The 27,652-nt window shown below is 37.1% G+C and overlaps 1 protein-coding gene across 1 annotated transcript; it reads right to left on the bottom strand.

The window, feature by feature from the left end:
* Positions 1 to 430: 430 nt before the first annotated feature.
* Positions 431 to 25,798, bottom strand: Smp_000020 (Hyaluronidase, putative; the record flags this gene model as incomplete). Its single annotated transcript, XM_018792002.1, has 15 exons — positions 431 to 553; positions 1,661 to 2,284; positions 2,954 to 3,395; positions 4,895 to 5,217; positions 6,198 to 6,283; positions 11,530 to 11,583; positions 12,301 to 12,478; positions 13,557 to 13,720; positions 15,209 to 15,275; positions 17,201 to 17,293; positions 18,188 to 18,446; positions 22,825 to 23,098; positions 24,425 to 24,674; positions 25,419 to 25,699; positions 25,738 to 25,798. 15 exons carry the CDS (start codon positions 25,796 to 25,798, stop codon positions 431 to 433), a joined length of 3,279 nt encoding a protein of 1,092 aa, XP_018644906.1.
* Positions 25,799 to 27,652: the final 1,854 nt, after the last annotated feature.

A 27,652-nucleotide genomic window follows, 5' to 3' on the forward strand; every position in this document is an offset into this window, starting at 1 on the left:
CTGTATATATATATAAGCACGTTTACTGAAAAAGAACCCAACTATACGCGTCCTTTGTTTTTTAAACTTTAGTGCATTTAATATCTAGCCAGAGGATATCAAAAACGAATTAGATTCACTTGTTTAAATAAACATAATAAACTTATATTTCTATAACAAACATACATACAAACAAAAATGCACGTACGCATCAAAACCAAATTCATTAATGTGCAGAATAGTTCATACAAACAAACAACTATATGTATGTTATGTATTTGTGTGAATTGATAATCTACAGTGATAACATTTAAGAATATGGATTTAAAACAGGAACGTAATTTAAGCAATATCACCATGATCAATATTGATAATTGCACACTTCACACACACAAAAAAAACTATGTCATATATATTATATGACTGGAAGAGGATTAGAATTTTTTTTTAATCAAATTAAACGAGCTAAAACAGTTGTTTGTTCATTTGAAGCTGCTGGAACAGGATAAAAACCAAAACGTCGATAAAGTTCTGCTCGATGTTCATTGATAGTATCCAACTGTACATGTGCTCCCTTAAGTAAAATAAAAATACGATAAATACAAAGTTTAAAAAGTAATCCCCATTATAAATAATACCACTAACAGAACTTGAACAAAATAAAAAAAGTTTATTACATACTGACTATTGATGAAATTCAGAATGTGGGTATTGTCTCATATAATGACTCATCAACTGGACATAGTTGGATTCTAGTAACTGCCAGTGATCGACACAATGCACAATCTTGTATCTTTCGTATCAAGTGCATTATTCATTGTTATTGAATCACAAAAACTACATTTTCTCGTTATTTAATGGTTTTTGTTTGTACATTAGACAGGTCCAACTAATCTTTCTCGATAATGCAGGCTACATTAACTATATATATAATGTCTCGATAATATTGTTGTCGGGTTAAAACTAAGTGATCCATTATTATCAACCAATATAATTTAGAAAAAAAGTCGAACTTCATAAACTAACAGCAAACACGACATGAATGATGAATCTACAAAATAAACATAACTTTTCTATTCCAATTTAAGAAATATAAGTGTTTTCAGTTTACATGAATTGGCTTTCTGAAAGTAACCAATGTGATGATATGAGCATAAACATTGGCAATTTAGTTCGAAGATTGTCAATTCCATCACATGATATACTTGTAAAACTTTAGTCACAATCTGATTGATTGGTTCAGTTTAAAATTTTAAAGTTGATCCTCTGACAGAATTCTCAGCTAATAATACAGTAAACAGAAATTTCTAATCAAAATGAACAAGAGTATGACATTCAGGTTTTAAACAATCCTTGCTAATTAGTTCTAAGCATTTGTTAAATGTAGATTTGAATATTTCACACTAGATTCAATTTAATCCAAGATAATATAGTTTATTCTTTACATAAATATTTACATTAACGATTATTTATAAGTGATTAATCACTGAGTTGAGACTACTGTCATGCTTGTCGAATGTCTTTTAGTACCAAAAGAATTTTATTGATCAAGTTGAAATATAACAGTCATAATATCTTACAAAATTGTACTGTTTATAAATTTCCGTAATTTATAGTTATTTACAATAATGAAATTTATCAATCATATTTTATAATGACAAATTATCATTTAAGGACTTACATGAGCGCCAACTGTCTTTAATGCAGCTAACAAACAAATAAACAATCGACGTGCTACAGAATCCAACAACACTTCAGGTGAATCTGCACATAATCCAAGATTATGATTAATAAGCATAGCAGGTGTAGGACCATTAACACAACTATTTAATCCTATATCATCAAATTCAATCCATATAATAGCGGGATGAGCTGTTAAAGCACTATGAAGTGCTTCTGGTCCACCAGCAACAATAAGATTCCGAGCTATCACTGAATTTGTTGTTGCAGGACTACTTGAACATGTCTCAGGCACTAATGATGGTGCACAAATAGTTCCAGACGGTGGAGATGGAGGAGCAGTATCTGGTAAAATAGGTGTAGGCAAAGGTAAAGCTGGGATAGTTGTACCACATTCATCAATAGGAAAAGAAGATTTTAGTTCTAATTGAGATGACAAATCAGTCGGAATATTTGAAGTAATTGGAGCAGTCGTACAATTAGGTTCACATTGTTCCAAACAACCAGATAGTGGTGGCTCCATAGGAAGGCATCCACCAAGTGGTTCAGGAGGAGGGAGTAAATTCACAGCTGCAGCAATATCAACAACTTCAGATGTATCATTGTGGAAAGAAGAAATCATAGACTGAAAATTAAAAAAATGACTAAGAAGTTACTATTACTTTAAGTAGTTAATAATTTACAGTTCATGTAGTTGATTGTGACGAGCTGTACCTATCTTTCAATATTAATCAGTATAGCCATGATCATCGGTGGTTAGATATCATAAGTAAACACATTTCGATATCCATTATGACGAAACATATATTTCATAGCTAATTTCGTATAAATTTGAACTTGTTGCCAACTTAGTTTAATATTCACTGGGTACTTTTTTAGTTCATTTAAACAAAATTTCATTTAGCTGGAGTAGTATGCAAATTTGAATCAGTGGACTACTTCATACAGCTCAGTAAACTTTACTTAATAATGACACAGGAACCCAGTACTACAATGTCATAAATCTCAGCTTCAGTGAAAGAATTTTATAATCTTTAGTTGAAACAAATTGACTACGTTTCAAACATTATTACCGGGTGAATTCGATTCGTCGAAAATTTGTAGATTGTGTGTACGGAACTAGTACAATGATTACTACCTCCAGTAAGATCTGTAGGTCTAAACAGTCGTTATACATTAAACATGTGGAATCGAATTCATTAATCATAACGATACAAAACACAAAACAAAGATGATAAGGTATGAAATATTAATATGATGTAAATGAGCAAAAAATATTACTATTATTATTCACCTTGATGAATTCTTCGACAGCCATAGGATTTTGATTTGGAGTAATGCTTGAACAACGACTATCTGTTAAAGGGGAGAGTGGAGCAGATGAAGTTACAGGAGGTTCCAATCGAGTAGTATCAGTTACAGTAGTAACATTCAAGTTAGAGTTGTTGGTCTCACCATTTCCAACGACTAATTTGTTACAATGCGATAAACTGTGTACTCCGATTTGAAAGTCACGTGGATATTTTAATTTCATTGACTCTCGATAGTGAGTAGTACGTTCACGAGCCCAACATACAGCATCCGGTGCTGAAACACCAAAGCCAACACAATTACCTGAGGCAGAATGATCCCTATTTGTGACTGAACTAGAGCAATCAACTGAGGTCTGCAGGAAAGGTGGACCCATAACCATGAAACAACTTTCAGGTGAATGTTGTAGAAATGGAAGTAAATACCTAAAAGTTGATACGAAACACGAATGAAGTAACAGGGAAATAGATATACGAGTTAAATGTAGGCAGTACATTTGTGTTTATACGAAAAAAACACTTAAAAACTTCTTTTGATCATTTAAAGGCAGCGATTTATTTATTTATTTATTTGAACACATAAATATTGGTACAAGGGGGCACCAGATATATATGCGCCACACAAAGGTAGTGAACAATAAGCATAGTTAGTAGATTGCAATCTTTTTTAGAATGTTAAATGAACAGGACCTGGAAATGCTAACCAAGATGGTGATCCCATAATTCTTTTTTTTCTAAATGCTCACAAACTGTAGTTTTAAAGAGTTTTACCAAATAGCTAGTAAATGGTTAGATTAATAAAAACTAATAGAATACTAGACAACCATTTAGTTTATGCTTTCAACCAACCAAGATATAATGATAAAAATCACACTAAAATATTTGACAGATTTAAATGACACGATGAGTTTGCATTCTTGCGTAGTTCAAATGACCTTATTTGGTAGTACAACTAACCTCTGACAATTATTTACAAACTGATCACAATCAACGATAATTTATGAAGAAATTAATCTTAATCTTATTTTACTTATAAAAATTACTCAATTGTGGTGTGATGAAGAAAAAAATTAACCCAACAATTGAGACTTAATTTTAATAGTACTTGGGTGACCTAAGAAATCCGTATCTCCCGATTTCTAATGTTTCGACTGGCTTTTAAGCATGTTTATTTTTGCTTGATATGTTGTACATAAGTGTGTTATTTCATTAAATAAATAAACTATTCAGTTGGTCAACTGTCTTGTCTTCTGATCTAGGTTCATTGCGGGTTTATGCCAATAATTCAGTCTCTTGAGAAGTTACCACTTGGCCAGGTTCTATACTGAGTATGACTACTACTTTCCAGGTCACATCGTATCACTGTAATTCAACCTATCGATCAGCACCGGATACTTCATGTTAACAATCCAAAGCCCATTTAAATCACAAAATAATAATTTATAACAAACTGATAAACAATAAGTGGGCTATGCACTTACGTTATATATTATAAATTAACCTTAAATTAATGATGTTTATTTGACTATTTTTTTACTATAAAATAACCATGACAATAAATCTATGGAATCTTATTGTATTTAATAATATTCATTAACAAATTTATTGAAAATATTAAAAACTGAACAATGATGATTTCATTATAGTGATCTCAGCATATATACAAATATCCTAATGTAAATTTTATTACCAACTAACGTCAGCTGAAGAATCAATGAAAACCAGGGAGAATTCAATGATTGATACGTTCTATTTTGAAAGGATTTTTAAGTAGTGTACACCTACGGTTCAAAACAGGGTCGAACCTGGAAAACTGGATTATTTAGCAATTTTACTGAGTTAATGATGAAACGTATATTCAAATTACGTATAAGCTTCTTAAAACTATCTTAGAAAATAAATACTTCATGTATGAATTTACTCACTTGTCACCTGGTAAATCCTGGAATTCTAATGGGAGAGCGTTTTCCGGTAAACCAACACGAGCCAAAAGTAGTTTTCTGAATAAACCATACATACATGATTTATCTTCAGGTCTATATGGTCGAACTATATACGATGGAAACCTTGAAAAATTTGGGAAGATTGAAGGCTGAATTGGAATCATTGGGGGAACAGAAGGAGCAAGTGGAGTGTATACACTTGCTGCATTATCAGTCCAATTCAAACAAGGAATGGTAGTCATGCCTGGGACAGCACGACTTGGCGCGGGGAAAAGATCTTGAGCAGATTCGAGTGGTAAAATTCTCTGAACAAGGGAAAAAAAAATCATATTTAAAAGACCTTTAAATGTAAGAAAATAATAAAGGACATTTTGATATCATAAAGACTACAATATAGCAAACTATTGAAAATTTAGACTGAAATAAATTCAACTTATACGGATCACAACAAATAAAATAGCATGTTTATCATTTAAGAAAATTGCTTATGCTGATTGCATCTTTAATATATATATATATATATATATATATATATATATATATATATATATATATATATATATATATATTGTAAAACCTTACAAGGAATAATTTGTTACATTTAATGATCCGTTTATTTTTTAAGTATGATTTATATAACTGTAAAGCTTTTGGTCGATAAACCTGGAAGCAACGAATCAAATCGGTCCATAACTGAGTAAATAGTTTTTGGAACTATGTAAGTATAGATAGTTCTATGAGTTTGATGGTCATCTAAGTATAGAAATCAGCATACGGTTGGAAACAGAAAATTCGTATTATTATTGGATGAAAAGTTCCGCTTGATTGATCAATAAGTACTGACCTCTGTCATGTTTGCTTAGTAATTTAGTGCTGACCGAATTCTATAGATGAAGTTGCAATGTGACCAACATCTCAAAATAATGCACTCGATGTTGAGTCACTTATACTAGTGGTCACAATTAATCTTGATCGATAAAATTCCGTCAACATTCAAGGGCCAAACAAACATAACGGCGATCGCTACATAGTGATCAACGAGTCATAGATATTTCAGTCCTACATGAAGTCAGTTGATCTTAGAATACCTCAATGGTAATGTCTTAGACTGTGAATCTGGGTGACGTGGGTCCGGAACCACTAGGGGCACCAGTCCCCCCACGATTGCAGGCACCCCTTGATGACGAGTGTTAACTAGTATAAGGCCTAAATCTGAAGTTTTTTGTCAACTAACTCCAATCACTCAACTGGATGAAAGCTACCTGGAAAGTACAATTTCATTTACCTGAAGCTCTGTTATCAACCCACCACGAAATGTCCATGGTTCTTGATCACCAGATGTTACCATATCACGGTAACCAGGTGAAAACCCTGAAATTTTAAGAAATGGAAGATCTTAAATAAGAACAACGAGAATTCCTTTAGTTTACAGGAAATACAAAATGAAACAGGATAAAACATTGATCCATATGGGGAATCACAGGGCACAAACAAACAGTCAGTCAGCTACAACGTAGGACCAGGAACATATACGCATCGGTTCAAGTTGCCATACCTCATTAGCACAACAAGATGAACACCGGATTCATAGAAGTAATTAATTTAGTGGTGGTAGTATATAAAGAAAGGTTGTATATAAGGATATAGTACAGGAAGGAAGAGAGATATGAAGCAATTTTAATCTCAAGGTTTAAGGGAAGATAAAGAGTGTATACACCTATGCTATTGTGAACCATTCTGAGCCATGTCAAACAGTCTCCAACCATTGGTTACAGTAGTCACGTGGACCCCAACCAAGTAGTCTGCATCTACCAACATGGCTCAGACTAGAAGTTAGTGACTTCAAACACTGATGCCATGTTTTGGTTTGGCCACCCCTAACTCTCTTCCAACCATCCCCAATACTAGTCATCATAGCGCGTCGTGGTAATCGGTGTTCAGGCATACGTAACACATGGCCCAACCATCTCAGTCGATGAAGATTCATAACCTCATCAACTGATTTACCATCGTTCCCTAATACCCTGCGTCTAACCTCACTATTACTTACCCGGTGATCCCAGCAGATGCGAGCAATATTTCTAAGACATCTGTGGTCAAATACTAGTAACCTACGAGTATCTTCTACTCTTAATGGCCATGTTTCACAGCCGTAAAGTAGAACAGAGCGAACTGATGCGCAGTATACTCGTCCCTTAATTGATAGACGGATATCTCGTCTTCGCCATAGGTGACGTAAGTTGACAAAAGCCAAACGAGCTTTTTGAATCCGTGCCGAGATTTCGTCAGACACCAACCCATTAGGGCTGATCAGACTTCCAAGATAAGTGAAGTTGTCCACGCGTTCGACTACTTCACTCCCTATCCTTAGTTCGGGTGTTGACGCAGGCCAGTCTTGGAGTAACAATTTACATTTGGATGGGGAGAAACGCATCCCATTTATTTTTATTATTATTTGAACACAAATATGGGTACAAGGGGGCACCAGATATATATGCGCCACACAAAAAATTGTCATTTCATTTAAGTGTGTGAGGGTCATGATACTGTCCGTGTGCCCAAACTGAAGCAGATGGTTTTCTTAGGAGGCCACAACCCGAGCCTTTGACTTAAATGTCTGATCCACAAGGCAGTGGAGCATCGTAAGGAGATGCAATCCCATAATAGCCTGTGACCAACGATTGGTTCATACGCCATTTGTTCCCTCAGGATACTGGAGCCCATGTGCCCCATTAGTTTGGAATCAAGGTTTTCCAACTCCACTAGGTGGACTTTCCGTGTCCACCAACCCGGTTAGATCGCCGGACATTCGCTTTTCGTCCTCTGAATTTCGTAAACAGCCCCCCCCCGCCACGAGAAGGCAGTGATTAGGACTTCCCTGGCAGAAGCTGTACATGCGTGGCCGTGCGAGAGCATTTCGAGAGAAAGGACAGGCCCTCTTCACTCTCGGCCATGCCATGGCATTTGGGGGGCGAAGCGCATCCCAAACATCCTGGCACTGTTACTCAGTGCTACCAAAACACCCTGCATTTTATCAGCGTCTTCACCAAACAGGACTATGTCATCTGTGTATTCTAAGTCGATAAGTGGACATCCTGATAGGAGACCAATTCCTGAAAATTCAGACAACGAGAGTGTTATTTCCAACAGTAGATCTACGATGAAGTTAAACAGAAATGCAGATAGCCGACAGCCTTGATGGACACCACTTGAGCATGCGAAATCAGATGACAGTTCGCCATAAGCTCTCACTCGACTGATAGTGTTCGAGTCAAGAGCCTTCACAAGGTTTATGTACTTCTCAGGTACACCTTTCAATGACAGACACTGCCAAAGAACCTCTCGGTCTACAGAGTCAAATGCTGCTTTAAGTCAAGAAAAACTACCATTTTCTGACGCCGATAAGCATGCCTGTGTTCTAAAACCTGACGAATAGTGAATATGTGGTCGATACAACCACGACCAGGTCTGAAGCCAGCCTGATTTTCTCGTGTTTGCAGTTCACAAGTCTTAAGTAGGCGCCCGATAATTATTGAGACTAGTATTTTAGATGCTATATTAGTCAAACTAATCCCTCAATGGTTATCACAAGATGATTTTGACCCCTTCTTATACATTGGGACAATCAGTGATTGTGACCAGTCACATCATATGGGATTACATCTAGATCTCAGATTTTACCTGAAATATTAGTCAACCTAATCGCTAAAATTGGACCATCATATTTAAAGACATCTGCAGCCAATTCATCTGGACCAGCTGCTCTTCTTCGTTTCAGATTAACTATAGCCTTTTGAACTTCAACTAGAGTTGGGGGACCTACTTCAATGTTCCATTCAGACTGTCTGAGAATGGTGGGTAACTGTAGAGTAGCTGAAGGTAAGCTAAACTGTTCTTTTAGGTGTTCCACTCATCCTTCTAGACGTCGAGACTGAGAGCAGATAAGAGTGTCGTCCTTTTCCGAGATCGTCTCACTTGACTTCTTAATTCTAGTTTACTTTATTAGTTTGATGTTACCTAAAGCCGCTGCCCTTTCCATCTCTTTTGCTTTCGCTGCCCACCACTGCTCACGACCGTTCCGTAGACTTTTGGTTAACCTAGATCTGATTTGTTTACGCTCTTCATTGTATCAGAGCCTGATGGGATGAGTTTACCAGAATCCATCAGAGCAATAGACTTAGAAGAAATCCATTGATTTTTTGTAACCCTTTGGCTTAAATTACTAATAGATGTTACTGCTGTTTCTACAGCTGTTCGCATATCTTTCCAATCAGCATCTTGGTCAGCCTCGTTCACAGAACTACCCAAGTGTGACCTCTGTTGTTCCGGGAAATTGCTTTTGGCTTTCTCGTCCCTCAGTTCAATTCTAATGGATCTTCTTAGTATGGTTGGTCTGCGTCTGGTGAGGCGCAAGCAAATGCATGCACGTATTAAAGTATGATCAGAGTCTAAACAAGTATTCCAGAACGATCGATAGTCTTCTATCGAGCCTCTCCAACGATGACTGATGGCAATATGGTCTGTTTGAGTCCATCGTTGGTTTGGTGCAGGTGGTCGCCATGTTAGACGATGTCTCTCCTTATGTTTAAAATTTGTGTTTGCTAAAAATAAACGATTGTCTGAGCATAGTTGCAACAAACGATCACCATTATCTGTTCGCTGAATTGGGATACTGAAATACCCACCTAAATATCTTTCTGTTTCTGGGTTCGAGTCCCAGAGTGAACATCAACTCTAAGATGCAGGTACATCCAGCTGACGAGTCCCAAATGGGACGAAACGCGCGTCCTGGATTCCACTGCTGGCTACTATCCATCTTTGCTTGCAATCTTTCTGTTTGGTTTAAGCAACCTACTTGGGCATTAAAGTCACCCGCTACGACTACTATGTCTGAGCGCTTAGCTTTCTGAAGAAGCTCAGAGAGCTTTCTGTAAAATTCATCTTTCACTTCATCCGGGCTGCAGTCATTGGGAGCGAAGGCAGAAACGACGAAAAGGCAACGACGTGTGTCCCTATCCTTCTGAGTTCTCATGGAGCCGTTTAGCCAAACAGCACATAGACGACTGTTAACGGGGATCCACTCTAATAGTACTTGTTCTGCCCTCGTACTTAATGCCATGCCTACACTAACTAGTCTACGAGAACAAGCCATCGGGTCGCCAGATACATGGAGGGTGTATCTTGTCGGCTCTCCGTTTCGGCGAGGTGAGGTCAAGTGAATGACCACATTAGGATCCTGTATGCGTGTTTTGGAGACACAACATACATCAATGTACGAGACTCTAGGGTTTTAGACAAGTAAGCCTGCTGGCCAATCTGACATAGGGTAGGTACGTTGAAGGCTCAAATGTGTAGTTTGGAGCGAGGTTTCAGTAGACCTCGACGGTGTTTTGCTCACTAGAATCGTTGGTCATGGCGACACTTGAGGAGGAAGCCGAAAGACGAAGTTTAGTATTGAAATTCGAGGTAGGAGGAATAATAGGAATTGAAGAGGGAGATTGATTATGAACACAGTGATCTTGAGTGCTGTTAGAGGTATGAGGGTGGTTAACACTTCCCGGTTTCTCACACCGTGGAAGGGTTCTTCTGGGGTTACCTAAAAAAAATGGATTACAAGTGGTCCTAGTGACCTGAGAGCGTGACGGAAGTGCCCAAGGGACAACTGCATGAGGCCGGTCACACACAACCCTTTTGTGAGTAACTTTCGTGTTAGCTCCGTACTTGTTGAGACCTTACCACCGAAGACGGAAATCCGTGGGATAAGGCGAGGTGTGCATTTTCAGGGTCGACCTTTTCTAACCCCCCCCTCCTTGTGAGAAGGCAGCATCGCTGTTATGCTGGTTATCCGAAGGAAACACCTTACTGCCGTTACACCTCTGTACAGTCAGTAGTACGACTTTGCCCTCGGACCTTCGGTTCGCCGCTTTCAGTCTTCAACCGACCTGTCTGGCATGGCAGGACTTTGAGGAAAGATTGTTCCAGCCAGTATAGCTCGATTGGTTCATCACGATAGGCAAAATTGACCACCACTTCAAGGTAGCAGCAACGGTTGGGGCACAAAAAAACAGCCATACACTGGACAGCACCATTGTCTAGGAAGACCAAAATAATATACACACCGTGTATTTACATTAAAATGATGTTAAGCCTAAAGGTGGGACATAGGAATTACGCAAAGTACCCCACTTTTACTTAAACAGAAAACAAATGCTTAGAGACAAAACGAGTTATTTCAAGACGCTTCCCTTCTCTAACAAATGATTTCCACCGTAGTTTACCCTTAAAACTAATAATATACAACTGTCCTCTAATTTGAAACCTAAGCTACTGTAAACCAATAACACGTTCCCTATTTCCCTGCGTAATCATGTATATACCAGCTACTATTGGCTACAACTACAACAATAAATGATAAGTTTTTCCTAAGATAATTCAGATCATGACGTGTGATCAAACTGAGAATTAATAAAAACTAGAAAGTAATAAATAAACGTTTGATAATAGTCTAGAATTTCACAACGGTGCAATCCTATACGGGATTAGTTTCAATCTTGTATTAATTACTAAACTACTGACATTCAATATGTATAAATAGTAGAAAACTTATAAAAACTTACATGTTAAAAGCCGCTTTAAATGAGACATGCTTCGAAAAGCCATGACTCCAGTTTCTGTTAAAAATTTAGAAAAACACCATAGTTATGCTAAATATCTGAAAACTCGGGGTAATAGATGGAACAATATTGTGAGAAAACTTTACTTCTACCTGAAGTTTGTGCTGATGATGTCGTTCAGAATAACGATGAAAGCTCCGCGATTAAACCATTCAGTTCAGAGAACAAAATTCCACCAAAAACCCTAGTCGTTTCAATGAATAGAACTTATGAATGGACCGAAGGGCGGAGAATTACTCGGTTTAAGACAATATTTTCCTTGAAATGTTCAGAACAATAATACATCAGGATGACTAAACTAAATGTGGAGACTTGGAAAGGTTATATTCATGAAATAAATTGACAAATAAAATTTGGAACAACCGATAGGTTTTTACTGTCACAATTGATAGGTTTGTGAGAATCTAAAGTGGAATTAACTTGCGATCAGTTTTATTATGATCATGATTTCAGAATAATACAAATAGAGAACATATATTCCACCAAAAACATTACTGTTCATTCTGCGATGATATTGAATATGGATTATGGTTGGATATATATGTTCCGAATGTTTTTAGACAACAATAAACAAAGCGAAACCCTTTAACCCTCTGGTTGTGAATTTGGAAAGTACTCTGACTAGTATTGCTTGATCAGACCGTTAATATAATTGGCCAATATATATATATATATATATATATATATATATATATATATTAGTGTGAGGCTTACCTAACCATCGGAAATAATCCAGGATAATTCCCACCACAGTATGAACTTCAGTTATATATGGTACTAGTTCATAAGAGATACTTTTAGATGGTAAGCGTTGTATACGGTCTCGTATTCGACCAATTGTAGAAACCATATCTGTATAATCTGATAACTTTTTGTTCCATTCAGTTGCTTTCTAAAAGTAAAAAATAAGTAAGAAAAAGAAAGAAACTACCACGGTATTTTGTTGATTTCTAATTAGTCAGTCAGTCATAATCAACACAGAGCTTGATACAAATGTAAGTTAGCTGAATTCTCCACACCACATCAGTATTGACTAGATGAAATTAATAAGATTAATAGAGAATGAGTTGAAATAATTGTCGTAGTAATGATAATGAGAAAGATTAAATATTGAGAATACGGTTCTAAAAGACTGATTGAAAAGGTAGATATGAAGAAATACTGAAACTGAAGATCAGGATGAAGATAAAGGGTGCCATTGTGATCGGTTTTGAGCTATGCGACCCGTTTCCAACCACTGATTTTAGGATTATTTTAAATTAGAAACCACATAAACACATAAGCTGTTAGTTGTATTAGTAACATCAAATTCTGTAATTAGCTCTATAACTGTGAACTACCCGCATCTACAAACGTGAAGAATTTACATTCATTATTTTCAGAGTTACAAGTCTAATTCCACATCATTTGATCGATCTCATAGTAATATACTCCAGTTTCTCGAAGCAAAGTCGACAGACGTACATGATCTAAAGAAAGAGCATCCTATGCTCCTCCACGAGGGGTAACGAGCGTAAGTAAGCAACTTAACGAGACAAAATGAGACGAAGAAGTTCTAGTAACGCAACTTTATATTATTAAGATGTCAGATATCCTGTTGGATGATATACAATTCTTAAATCTCAAGGCGGAAAGAATAGAACCAAGATGACTGGAAAATAAATTACACGGATTTCGAAACGATTAGGTCGTTCAGACAAAAAAGTTTAAAAGGCCAAATAAATCAGAGATATTATTAACCTATGAAATGAAGGTCATCAACATTTCAGCTAGTTAACGCAATATTTGATTATTTAGAATAAAAGGCGGAAACATGCTGATTTACCACTTGTAATTAGTATGAAATAAAGTTAACTATACTCATGTAAAATGAATATTAATGGAATGCTTTTTCATGTTGTATATATAAAGGCAATACTTTCAGGACAAAAAATATCTTCTCATTAGTCATCATAATTGATGAGTATTACCTCAAGATCAGATGGGTTAGGTCCACAAACATACGAATATTCGCGTAACCAATGTCCTAATTCTAGTAGACGAATAGCTGAAGGTCCATGAGAGAAAGGTAAATAGAAAAGATCAGCAAACATTTCCAAATCCTCTAAGGTAACAGCAACTGAATTTACATCACCTATAAGGGCACATATTTAAGAAAGGATGAATGTTTAAAGTGGTAATAATAATAATAATAACAATATGGCGGAAAGTAAATAGCTAAAATTGCAAGTTTTAGATGAGTTTGTTTATGAATTCTTGTCAATAGAATTTACATATGTCAGTCAGTATTTACGCTAATATAATTTCGATTACATATCAGCCGAGATTATAACAAGCAATTGTACTGTATGTTAACTACAAACAAACTAATAATAATAATGATAATAGTTATTATTATCTATTATTATGGGGAAAATAAAGATAAGTTATTCTTATCATGATTACTTCCTTTTGCCTAATGATACGAAACAATGTAAGACATGTAGCAAATACATATTTTTTAGTACTAAGATGACATGGTTCATCTTTGACTAGTACTAGGGAATAATTAGAAATTTAGAATACACTACGTAACAACTTGAATTAGTTATTCGTATTAGATATAAGTTTGAATCCAATGCTAACTTTGTTAGAAAAGGAGGTAATCTTACAACTGAGGTTGTAATCACGTGGTTAGATAAACACTCAAATGATTTGATTAACTGAGATCGTACTGTATGGATGACTCCATTTATTTGACATACTGATGACACAGTAGCTAGAAGGTTAAAACACGATATAACAAAACAGTAATCTTCAGTTTACCAGATTAGTCAATCTATTTACTTTCTTTATGTGACTTATTTCAATAATCTGATCAAAACATAAGGTATATAATAAGCTGGTTAAATAACATATCACCACCCAATATAAATCAATTTGAGCTACTGATGTGAGGCAATTAAGAATACAACGTTACAGGAACATTATTTCCAATTAGAGCGATATGTCGATAGTTGAAGGGCTTGATCTTCAGTGATTGGGGGTCACAGGCTTAACACATCTGTTTCATTTACTTCAGTTTGGAGGTAGCTAGATCCATATGATTAACCTATCTATAGAAAGTATTACTTATATTTAAGTACACTGATCTGTACTTGTCTGGTGAATTACATCAATTATTGATCGAATAAGTTTCCTGTGATAACTGAATGATTTGATTTTAACAACGAGGACTCGTCAGGTTAAAGATCAAAAATCGTAAATTTATGACAACTTTCTTCACAAGATACAAATGAATATTCAATGGTATTTTAGTAAAACCTGCGTTTCCATAAGATGCTAATTATATACACAGGTGATAATTAAAATTATTTTAGAAATCCTGGGTCATGGGTTATATTTGAACTAACTCCATCTGGACTACGGCCTCAATTGCTCTACAGATTGAGTTATAACACAAAAAATAACGAGATCATGATTTTACTTTCTTTATCATATTATTATTCATAATAAACATTCGAGAACTGTTAATTAAGTGAATAAACTAACAATTAATAAAACTATTTGAACTGTTATAATGTTGAATCTAAATTAATTGTAAACAAATATTTACGTTGTACAACAAATTTGATTGACTAACCTGAAATAGGGGTTTCAGAAGAATTATTATCAGAAATCACGACCACATTGGAAGGAGTGGATTCAATCTAATAAGTATCAATTAAAGCAGATATTACGTGAAATTTACACGGTAATGAATACATGTATAGATTTGAAAACATCTTATTGAAAAACATTATTTGATAGTGGTATCACTCTTTAACTTAATAATACAATGTAAAAAGTTCACGTTAAAATCGACTGATGGTCCCAGTTAATTACTTGCATGAGATTAGCTTGACAAATACAATCACAATGATATGAACAGTATATGTGATATTAGCCATTTGTCACCTTCAAGATGGATATTGTCAAAAAATTCGGAAACTGTACGTTTGTGGTGTATGCTACACTTATGTCGACAGAGCTACGCAAGTCAGCGCGCTGCAGACTCGATATTTTGATAGGGAGCGCAGCACAGACTTCAGTAAAGAAGTGGCACGGCGAGCAGAACAACCGCAAGAACGACCATTTAAAGGGGGGGAACGAGTGTAGTGCATGCTAATTATGTTGACAGACATAAGTAGTATATAACGCCAATCAGAAGTGAAATGCATGGCAACAGAAAGCTAAGAAGTTCGAATTGAAGAAAACAGAGAAGTAAGAAGTTTTAAATTGGAAGAATCATACAGAATGTAAAGAACAATTGATGGAATATCTGCAAATGAAGTATTTTATGTGTGGATCTCATATTTTACCAAGATACTGTGTAATTTTGTATTAAAATACATCGGTTCTCCCCACCTGTGTGTTTGTTCACTACACGTCTATTGTAACTGTTTTCCCATGACCATTCAAACTGTTAAATTGACATTGAGGAGATAAATTTATGGAGACTGTTTTCTATTTCTAGTAGTAAGTGGCATATACCTGTGAAATAAGATGACAAATTTGACAGACACAGAACATCAAGTGAGTTCTCCAGCTTTTTAAGATACGAGATATGGGTCTTCGCTAACTTTAATAAGTATCCACATTACATTATGCTACCCGCTCAAACCGAACCAAAGTTGGATCACTTTGAACTGTACACATCAACAAAACCAAATTATGAGACAAAGTTTATAATTTTAACAAGAATCAGAAGCTCTCCTTTATATGACAAGTTGTATATATTCTCAGTAAAAAAATGACAATCCATGAAAGGAAAAAAGTTGTTAACAATAGCTCTGATCTTTTATTTGATTAGTTAGAAGACTGTGACTATTGTTCAAAATAAACAGACATGATTGTACTCATTTAGAATTGGTATATTAGTGTTGATTAATCAAAGTCTAACATTTTCTTTGATACTCCACAAACTATCCTAATTACTAGGTAGTACTCAATTGAATTTCTATATCGCATACCGCCGTGCTAACTAAATCTAAAGGATAAGCTATAACCAGTGCTGTGAGGCAAAGCGCGATGACACCATAACCCATAATCTACACACACAAGTGTATTTCAAACAGGAAATACAGACAAGAAGAAATGAGCAACTAGATCGACTGAATCAGCTAAGCGTAAATAATTATCTCCTGTAAAGATATGCGAATTTTAGCTATCAGTCAAGATGCTCTCACTCATTACCAGCCGAAAATATAGAAGCAACAAACACTGATACATCTCTAAACTGTTGAATACTTTTTCATTGCTTATCGAGAGACTGTTTTGATAGCCACAAAACAAAAACACGGACGCGTGGGAGTCTACCTAATGTTCCAAACTTTCTCTGAGTAAAAGAAAAGATTTCAGAAACCTGTAAGTTGATGAACAACGGTAAGATTTATGAAAGATAAGAGGGACAGACAGCAATTCTGTAACCTGCACATATGAAAGAAACACTTTTATTTATGTTAATGTGATTAAAGCAAGATAATGTAACCAAGAAAACAAGGAAAACACCACATGACATTTCAAGATAATGAATTTGAATTAAGATATTTTAGGAGAAAAATAACCAATTGGTATCAGATAACGTTCAATTTACCTGCATGGGAGCTTCGTTTTGACCAGTTTCAAGATTATCTGTATCCATAGGTGTAGGAGTACCTATAGCCGTGCTAGGTTTTGAAGCACCAACCTTTAAATAAAAATTTAGAGTTATACCTCAGTAATTGAAGATGGTGATAAAAAAAACACTACAAATATCAACAGTCAAATGACAAGAAACGTTCTAAACATATGTAATATTAAACTCATGATTATATATATATATATATATATATATAAAGTTAAATTCCATATCGTTTTACGATTAAGAAGTTTAAAAGCAAAATACTGCTTGTGAGGACGCACTAAAGGTGATATCTAAATTGATGTCATAATTTCTGTCTCTAAAAACTAACAAATGGACCAGAATTTACGATTAATTAAATTTAAAAACAGCCGACTACATATTACTACTACTTCAAATTATGCGAAAAGTTGGCAAGCATTTCATTAATCTCGAAAAAATTCATTATTGATGGAGAGTAGCAGGTCGATTCTCACCCTCTAAAAATCAGACACGTTTACAGATAAAAATAGTGTCGTCTTTTGGAGACAAGTGTGAGTAAGTAAGTGATCTAACAAAACCCAGCCGTCAGCACCTTCAAACAATGGTCACTGTCTGGTCTGCAATTGGTAAGCGTACCTAAATTCGATCACGAAGTTCATAAAGTGGGAAGTACGCGTATGAAGTGAATAAAATTCCAATGAGCACCAGAATAACTTTTTAATTAAAGTATTCAAGTTGCAAAGGATAAGATACACTAACTGATACACATACAAACTGTGAGCGAATACATGCGACAATAACTACGTATAGTTTAGTGAATTAGACTGCAAGCCGCACCTAATGTGTAATGTTTAGTGACACTGCGTAGGTGTTTAAGATCTAAACAACAGTCCGGTGTATTGTAAAGATTAAATTAGCTTTACACCTGAGACAAAACTCAAAAAAATTATACAGTAGAAAGTGTGCATATAAACTAACCTGAAGCATTAATGCAAGCCAGTCTCGTAAAGCTATACGGAGAGCTTCACGAGGTCTGTAAACAGATGCATATTGTCGTTTCCTATTTACACAGTCATCTTGACAGACAGATGGGTGTTCATTAATATCTACTGATTTTTGATCATCGATACCATCATCAATCACTTCGTTATCATCAGAAGCGTTAGATTCAAAATCCTCACTTGTACATAGCATTTCTGTATCAGTTGATTGTATTATATGTTTGCTACCAGCTTGTCTAGATTAAAAAGTTAATAGGATTTAATTTCAATATTACCTAATTAAAACAGACTAAAAGAAAGCCATATGATCGGTAATATGTAACCTGCCTTCTGCATAGAAACGAGCCTAAAGATATTGAGAACAAACAGGATGTGTATGTCAGTGGTATATCAGCAGAAGTAAAGTCGCTGCTCCCGACCGTTGCTGCTACCTTGACGTGGTGGTCGGGCTTGCCTATCGTGATGAAGCAATCGAGCTATGCTGGCTGGAACAATAGTTCCTCGAGGTCCTACCATGCCAGACAGGTCGGTTGAAGAGCGGTGAGACTAAAAGCAGCAAACCCAAGGTCCGAAGGCGAAGTCGTACTGCTGACTGTACAGAGGTGTGACAGCAGTAAGGTGTTTCCTTCAGACAACCAGCATGACAGCGATGCTGCCTTCCCACAAGGAGGGGTGGGGTTAGAAAACGTCGACCCTAAAAATGCACACCTCGCCTTATCCCACGGATATCCGTCTCCGGCGGTAAGGTTTTTTTTTGAAGAACGGAGCTAACACAAAAACTACCCACAAAAAGGTCGTGTGTGACCGACCTCAAGCAGTTGTCCCTTGGGCACTGCGGTCACGCTCTCAGGTCATTAAGACCACCTCGAACCCAATTTCCTTTTCAGGTACCTCTAGAAGAATCCTTCCACGGTGTGGGCAACCGGGAAGTGATAACTGCCCTCATACCTCTAACAACACTCAAGACCACTGTATTCATAATCAATCTCCTTCTTCAATTCCTACTATTCCTTCTACCTTGACTTTCAACACTAAACTTCCTCTCTCGGTTTCCTCCTCAAGTGTCACCATGGCCAACGATTCTAGTGCGCGAAAAGCTGTCCCAGGTCTACTAAAACCTCGCTCCAAACTACACATTTGAGCCTTCAACGTACGTACCTTATGCCAAATCGGTCAACAGGCCTCCTTAGCTAAAACCCTAGAATCTCGTACCATTGATGTATGCTGTGTCTCCGAAACACGCATACAGGATCCCAGTGTGGTCATTCACTTGACCTCACCTCGCCAAAATGGACAGCCGACGAAATACACCCTCCGTGTATCTGGCGACCCGTTGGCTAGTTCTCGCGGACTTGCAGGTGTAGGCATAGCACTAAGTACAAGGGCAGAACAGGCACTACTAGAATGGATCCCCGTTAACAGTCGCCTGTGTGCTGTCCGGCTAAATGGCTCCGTAAGAACTCGGAAGGATAGGGACACACGTCGTTGCCTTTTCGTCGTTTCTGCCTACGCTCCCACTGACTGCAGCCATGATGAAGTAAAAGATGACTTTTACAGAAAACTCTCTGAGCTTCTTCAGAAAGCTAAGCACTCAGACATAGTAGTCGTAGCAGGTGACTTTAATGCCCAGGTAGGCAGCTTAAATCAAACAGAAAGACATTTAGGTGGGTGTTTTAGTATTCCGGCTCAACGAACTGATAATGGTGATCGTCTGTTGCAACTATGCTCAGACAATCGTTTATTTTTGGCAAGCACTAATTTTAAACATAAGGAGAGACATCGTCTAACATGGCGACCACCTGCACCAAACCAACGATGGACTCAAATAGACCATATTGTCATCAGTCATCGTTGGAGAGGCTCAATAGAAGATTGTCGCTCGTATTGGAATACTTGTTTAGACTCTGATCACGCTTTAATACGAGCGCGCATTTGTCTGCGCCTCAATGGACGCAGGAAAAGTACACTAAGAAGACCCATTAGGATTGAACTGGAGGACGAAAAAGCCAAATGCGAATTCCAGAAACAACTGAGTTCACATCTAGGCAGTTCTGTAAACAAGACTGACCCAGATACTGCTTGGAAAGACATACGAACAGCTGTGGAAACAGCAGTAACATCTATTAGTCATTTAAACCATAGGGCTCCAAAAAACCAATGGATTTCTTTTAAGTCTATTTCACTGATGGATTCGCGTAAACTCATCCCATCAGGCTCTGAACATGACGAAGAGCGTAAACAAATTAGATCTAGGTAAACTAAAAGTCTAAGGAACGATCGTGAGCAGTGGTGGGCAACGAAAGCAAAAGAGATGGAAAAGGCAGCGGCTGTAGCCAACACCAGGCAACTATTCAGACTAATAAAAGAAACTGGAATTAAGAAGTCAAGTGTAAGTGAGACAATCTCCGAAAAAGACGGAACCCTTATCTGCTCTCAACCCAAACGTTTAGAACGATGGGCGGAACACTTTAAGGAACAGTTTAGCTGGCCTTCAGCTACTGCACAACTACCCACTATTCCCAGAAAACCTGAATGGAGCATTGAAGTAGGCCCCCCGACCCTACTCGAAGTTCAAAAGGCTATAGGTAATCTGAAACGAAGAAGAGCAGCTGGTCCTGATGGATTGGCTCCAGAGGTCTTTAAATATGGTGGTCCAATTTTAGCGATTAGGTTGACTAATATTCTGGCTAAAATCTGGGAGACGGATGTAATCCCATCCGACTGGTCACAATCACTGATTGTCCCAATATATAAAAAGGGGTCAAAATCATCCTGCGATAACCATAGAGGGATTAGTCTGACTAACATAGCATCTAAAATACTAGCCTCAATAATTATCGGGCGCCTAACTAAGACTCGTGAACTGCAAACACGAGAAAATCAGGCTGGCTTCAGACCTGGTCGTGGCTGTATCGACCACATATTCACCATTCGTCAAGTTTTAGAGCACAGACACGCTTATCGGCGTCCGACAATGATAGTTTTTCTTGACTTGAAAGCAGCATTTGACTCTGTAGACCGAGAGGTTCTGTGTCAGTGTCTGTCATTGAAAGGTGTACCTGAGAAGTACATAAACCTTGTGAAGGCTCTTTACTCGAACACTACCAGTCGAGTGAGAGCTTATGGCGAACTGTCATATGATTTTACAACCTCAAGTGGTGTACGTCAAGGCTGTCCACTATCCCCTTTTTTGTTTAACTTCATTATAGACCTGTTGCTGGAAATAACACTCTCTTCGACTGAATTTACAGGAATTGATCTCCTACCAGGGGGACCACTAAGCGACTTAGAATACGCAGATGACATAGTCCTGTTTGGTGAAGACGCTGACAAAATGCAGAGTCTTCTGTTGGAACTCAGTAATAATGCCAGGATGTTTGGGATGCGTTTCTCCCCATCCAAATGTAAATTGTTACTCCAAGACTGGCCTGCGTCAACACCCGAACTAAGGATAGGGAGTGAAGTAGTCGAACGCGTGGACAACTTCACTTATCTTGGAAGTCTGATCAGCCCTAATGGGTTGGTGTCTGACGAAATCTCGGCACGGATTCAAAAAGCTCGTTTGGCTTTTGTCAACTTACGTCACCTATGGCGAAGACGAGATATCCGTCTATCAATTAAGGGACGAGTATACTGCGCATCAGTTCGCTCTGTTCTACTTTACGGCTGTGAAACATGGCCATTAAGAGTAGAAGATACTCGTAGGTTACTAGTATTTGACCACAGATGTCTTAGAAATATTGCTCGCATCTGCTGGGATCACCGGGTAAGTAATAGTGAGGTTAGACGCAGGGTATTAGGGAACGATGGTAAATCAGTTGATGAGGTTATGAATCTTCATCGACTGAGATGGTTGGGCCATGTGTTACGTATGCCTGAACACCGATTACCACGACGCGCTATGATGACTAGTATTGGGGATGGTTGGAAGAGAGTTAGGGGTGGCCAAACCAAAACATGGCATCAGTGTTTGAAGTCACTAACTTCTAGCCTGAGCCATGTTGGTAGATGCAGACTACCTGGTTGGGGTCCGCGTGACTATCGTAACCAATGGTTGGAGACTCTAGGTGACATGGCTCAGAATCGATCACAATGGCGTAGGTGTATACACTCTTTATCTTCCCTTAAACCTTGAGATTAAAATTGCTTCATATCTCTCTTCCTTCCTGTACTATATCCTTATATACAACCTTTCTTTATATACTACCACCACTAAATTAATTACTTCTATGAATCCGGTGTTCATCTTGTTGTGCTAACGAGGTATGGCAACTTGGACCGATGCATATATGTGCCTGGTCCTACGTTGTAGCTGACTGACTGACTAATCAACTTTTACATTACAATTCCAGTACAAGTCAGGAGTGCATTCTATGTGAATTACACTCAACACAAAGTTTGAGAAAATAGTTGCTCTAATATTGAGAATTAACAAGCACATTTGAAAATGAATATCATTCTTATTTAATATGATATTTTGATTGAGTAACAACAGTCCATATCTTAATACGTGACTGTGTAAATGGGAGTTCACTGTTTAAATTACTGAGATACAGATCATCGTTATAATACAAGGAAATGTAGAGAAATCACAAAAACCAAATTACAATTTACCTAGACCATTGTGCAAGAGTATGAAACGCCACATAGTTTGCTTCAAATTCACAATTTGGATTGGTCAGCACTCCTCTAAGCAAGCCTTTGCGACGTAAAGCTAGGGGTCGACCACTGTACGGTCCTATAAATACGCGACGCTGGTCATAATCATTAGCATGTAGATTGTCCCATAAAACGATAGGATGTTGTAATAAAGTAGATAATTCCTTCAGCTCCTTAGTTAAAATTCGTTTAGACACTACAAGCGGACCGGTCCAGATTACAGCGATACCTTAAGTTAATTTTTAGGCATTAATTAAAAGAAAAAAACATTAACTTTGAGAATTTACTAACTACAAATATAAGAATGTTATTTTCCCCATATTTTTATATCGAAGACATACTGTCAAATCATAGTTGCTTTTTCTAAATAGTTGTGAAATTCAAACACACAATAATACCTAGCTTTCACTGTCATCTACAATAAATTATCGAAAAGGTGAAGAAAATAATTTTGTAAATAAAACTGTACAGCTATATTGAGACTGAATAGCAAAGTACTTTCAAACGCAAATATATTTAAAGCAGAATTTTAGATAAGCAAAATCATAAGACAAACAAGATTTAGTGGAATTATCAATTTTAATGAAACTTTTCAACTAAATAGTGCACATACAACCATATATTCAAACTTTTGGTGAGCATTTAAATGAATTTCAAGAAAAAGCAGGAATTAATCAACAAACAACCACAAAGTAAAACACAGAGGAAGTTTTAATAGACAAACGGATACCTTTCCAACGCCATATATAATCCACGTGCGTAAAAGCCAATCGAGCACTTTGATTTCGCGCTGAGATCACGTCAGTCAACAAATCATTAAGGGTGCTGAGAATTTAAGGATAAGGTAATGTTCAACACACTCCACTGCTTTACCTCACATGATTAAAATAAGTACTGACACAAATCAGTCCTGGGGTAACATTTCGCAGTTAGGAGAAAAATTAATCTTAAAAATTATTACGCTGTTACTCAAGGCATTTATAAGACTGGGTTTCGTCAGCATCTTGGTCAAACACAATAATTTTATTTGAATATTTCGGGTCAGTGATTGAGTTTCTAATAAAATCATCCACTTGAAACATTAGACGAACCTGATCGAAGTTTCTGGGACAATGGATCAATGGAATTGTTCGCTGAAGCACCTTACCCAGTCATTCAGCACATCTTTGAAGATTACCAATTGCCACACCACCAATCACAAACTGTTTTACCGATAGGAAGTTTTGTTGCGATCAGCCTGATTCCAGTTTTGTAGCACTCTACAACTAAAAGATTTTTATCTTTACCTTGGCTGACTCCTGATTTTCCAGAATAAACTGACAAGGGACAAAAAGCTTTAAAAATTCTGAGGAAATCATCCAGTGCTTATATGAGGGAGGCTTACCAAAACTGAAAGAGACATTACATAACATTTTAATGACGTCTTGTGAGTGCAACCAATGTTCACTTACGCTCTCTGGTGAAATGAGCTTAAACTAGAAACGATAATAAATGTAAGTAAAAAATGAATTCATAAAACGAAATATTAGAAAAGAGCATGTTCCAAATATATTACCTGGTGCTAAACAGGAAGCGACTGTCGCTAAATATTCTGATTTATTAATATTAGGTACTGCCAAACTTGCACTGTACTCCGTTGGACAGAATAAAAAGACATCTGGACATCCTAAATGATTGTAAATTTCGTTCGCGAACATAACCTGAGCACGGGCTGATGAGTTAAATACTTCTCGATCTGCGGGACATAGGCGCGGCTCAATATCATCAAAAAGAAGGGCAAATGCACGACAACCAAGTTTTGAAACCTAAAACATTGATATTATAAATGATGCATATATACGGGCTATCAAAACAAACCTAAAACGTTACTGACGATCAGTTAAAACACAGTCAACGACCTAGTAAGAATAAGAAATAGCAAAAGCCACGACACAGTAAAGAAGAATTAGCAGAACGAAAGGCAGGGGATTTGGAATAATAATTGCTGTGGAAAACTGGGCATAAGAAATATCAGTCGCATGAAAACTGGAAATCCAGGAGGTGTTAAATATTACTATACTCAATAACTAAAGGAAAGGAAAGGAAAAGATGATTATATCTGGGCCACTGTGACCTATTTTGTCGTGTCATCTAGAACCCTAACCACACTTCACAACCATCTTACAAACTTCCATCAAGAGTTCAAGCACATAGTTAAAGACTAGTCATCATTTTTGAAAATCTATGTTGCAACTGAATTCCCAGATACAGATTGATACAATGAACTTTGGAACCAGTTACTGAGGAGTTGGAAAAGCCATCCACCCACCTGGATGAAAATAGGTGGGGTAGAGAAACACTGAGTATCTGAGACAGTGGCCTTAAAAATGTCCTCAACGCTCCCGAAGTCTACCTGTTACAATAAATAGTTTTAATTATATCGCCCTTAGTATCTAGGCCCCAAGACTGATTAAATTTCCTGTAATTAGTGAAAAACCATGATTCTGTGTTCGGACTACATTTTGAAGGAACTCAACCTTTATGAATAAACCAACTGTGCATATGCTTACCTGATCAACTTTTTTCTTTAAAATATCTACTTCTTTAGCACTAGAAAACGTTACATCTAAGCCCGGTGATATAGCAAAAATAAAAAGTACTCCAGCTTCAGTGGACTCAGTGATCAAAAACTGAAGTTGCTGCTCTTCTTCTTGAGTGTACAAATCCCTCCATGACTGTCTGTGTTTTATATCATCCTTAGGGGCATACAGGTAAGCATTCATACCCATTTGATTCATTCTCCGAAACAGTTCTTTTCTTTGAGGATATGTCCAAGGTCGACCATAAAACCCTAAGTGTAAAATAGATAGAATAAAATGCACAACATACCTTCAACAACGCCTGTAAGAAATTCTTTATTTACAAATGTCTTACTGTCTTCGTTGGCCATCTTCAGGATTGAAGCGCTGTAGAGTGCAACCTGATCGGCTGGCTGGAATGGTCGTATGAATGAATGTTCCAACGAGATACAGTTAGGCTTCAACTACACTGACAGGGACTGAACAGTTATCGTGGATCAAAGTGACACTTTTCCGATCAAAAAATATCTAGATCTGCCTACCGTTTTTAGCGTTACAATAATTTCCTCCTTTATTTTGTTCTTGATTCTTTCAACAATCACCAAGATAAAAAGTAATATTTTCAAACGGGTGTTTTGAAGGAAACACAAATTAACAAGAACAAAAAACAGGATGATCGCGACCTGAAACAAAGCTAAACAAAAACGCGATTGTAGAACAATTAAAATGACAGGTACTGAAAGCTTTGTTCAGTAAAGATTACAGTGAACAATACATAAGCTTCAGACAAGTACGGTGAGCTAGTGTGGGTAGATGTCAATCAGCTTTCCAGTCTCCTAACTTATAAATGAAATTAACCATAACTTTTATAACCTTATGTAACTGAGCAGCTATTCCTGTCAATGGATTTGTCTTCAGATATGACATAATAGGAGTAATTGTGATGCAATTTGCGATGATTAGTCGACATATTTAAATAACAGGCCCTAAACAATTTAAGAGCAGAGTAAGCGCTTGCTTTATATAAAATCCAGTGCTCTGGTACTATCTTTTCCAATAAGTGCTTGCGGTACAGATGTATTGCAACTTGGATCAACACACGTCCCAGTCGAGTTGTACGCAATGGCTGAAGAGCCTGCAGTAATGTCCGAACGGTTTGTAAAATAACTATGGTGAATAGTGCATTTATTCTCATGAATTTTACGTGAGAGCATGAAAATGTCAGTATCCCTGAGCTCATTTGGATACTCAAGTTAAACAAAACGTATGATTAATTCCCGTAGGTTATTAACCATCTGATGGCTTTCCCAAGTTATTTGTTTCCTTAAGCCACCCGTAAATTGATTTGATGGCTGACACCGTTTCGTTCTTGTGAACTGTATCTAAAACACCACCGACCAGATTCCCAAACTACTGGCAGAAACCAAAAACATAGTCCACAAAGAATATATACATCACACCTATCATCAGTAAAAATTAGCACACTAACTTCATGTGTCTGTCTTTCCAGTTCTTATTGAAAATGATTCTTTTTTAACCTATTCATCATGCGACTCACAAGCAATAACTCTTCTTTTTACCTAAATAGATTTATGATAATTCAGAGCTGATGGTCTAATCAATAATAAGTACTTACAACAAACAAACTGATCTTCCAAATTGGTCGAGAGATTATTAGCACTGGGTACATACCTAACAGCCCCCAAATGCCCTGGTACGGCTGAGTGAGAAAAGTTCGTTCCCCCTCTCGATATGCTCTCACATGGCCACGCGTATATAGCCTCTGTCAGGGAAGTCCTACTCACTGTCTTCTCGTGGCGGGAGTGTTGTTTACGAAATTGAAAGGATTAAAAGCGAATGTCCAGCGCTTTAACCGGGTTGGTCGACACGGCACGTCCACCTAGGGGAGTTGGAAAACCCTGATTCCAAACCAATGGTGCACACGGGCTCCAGTATCCTGAAGGAATAAATGGCGTGTGAACCAATCGTTGTCACCGGCTACCATGGGGATGCATCTCCTTACGATGCTCCACTGCCTTGTGGATCAGACATTTAAGTCAAAGGCTCGGGTTGTGGCCTCCTAAGAAAACCATCTGCTTCAGTTTGGGCACCCGGGCAGTATCACAACCCTAACACAAATCAAATGAGATTTGTATGGTGCATATTTATCTGGTGCCCCTTTGTACCAATATTTATGTGTTCAAATAAATAATAAATAAATAACA

Source organism: Schistosoma mansoni (genome assembly GCF_000237925.1).
Source record: "Schistosoma mansoni, WGS project CABG00000000 data, chromosome 1 unplaced supercontig 0010, strain Puerto Rico, whole genome shotgun sequence".
Taxonomy (NCBI): domain Eukaryota; kingdom Metazoa; phylum Platyhelminthes; class Trematoda; order Strigeidida; family Schistosomatidae; genus Schistosoma; species Schistosoma mansoni.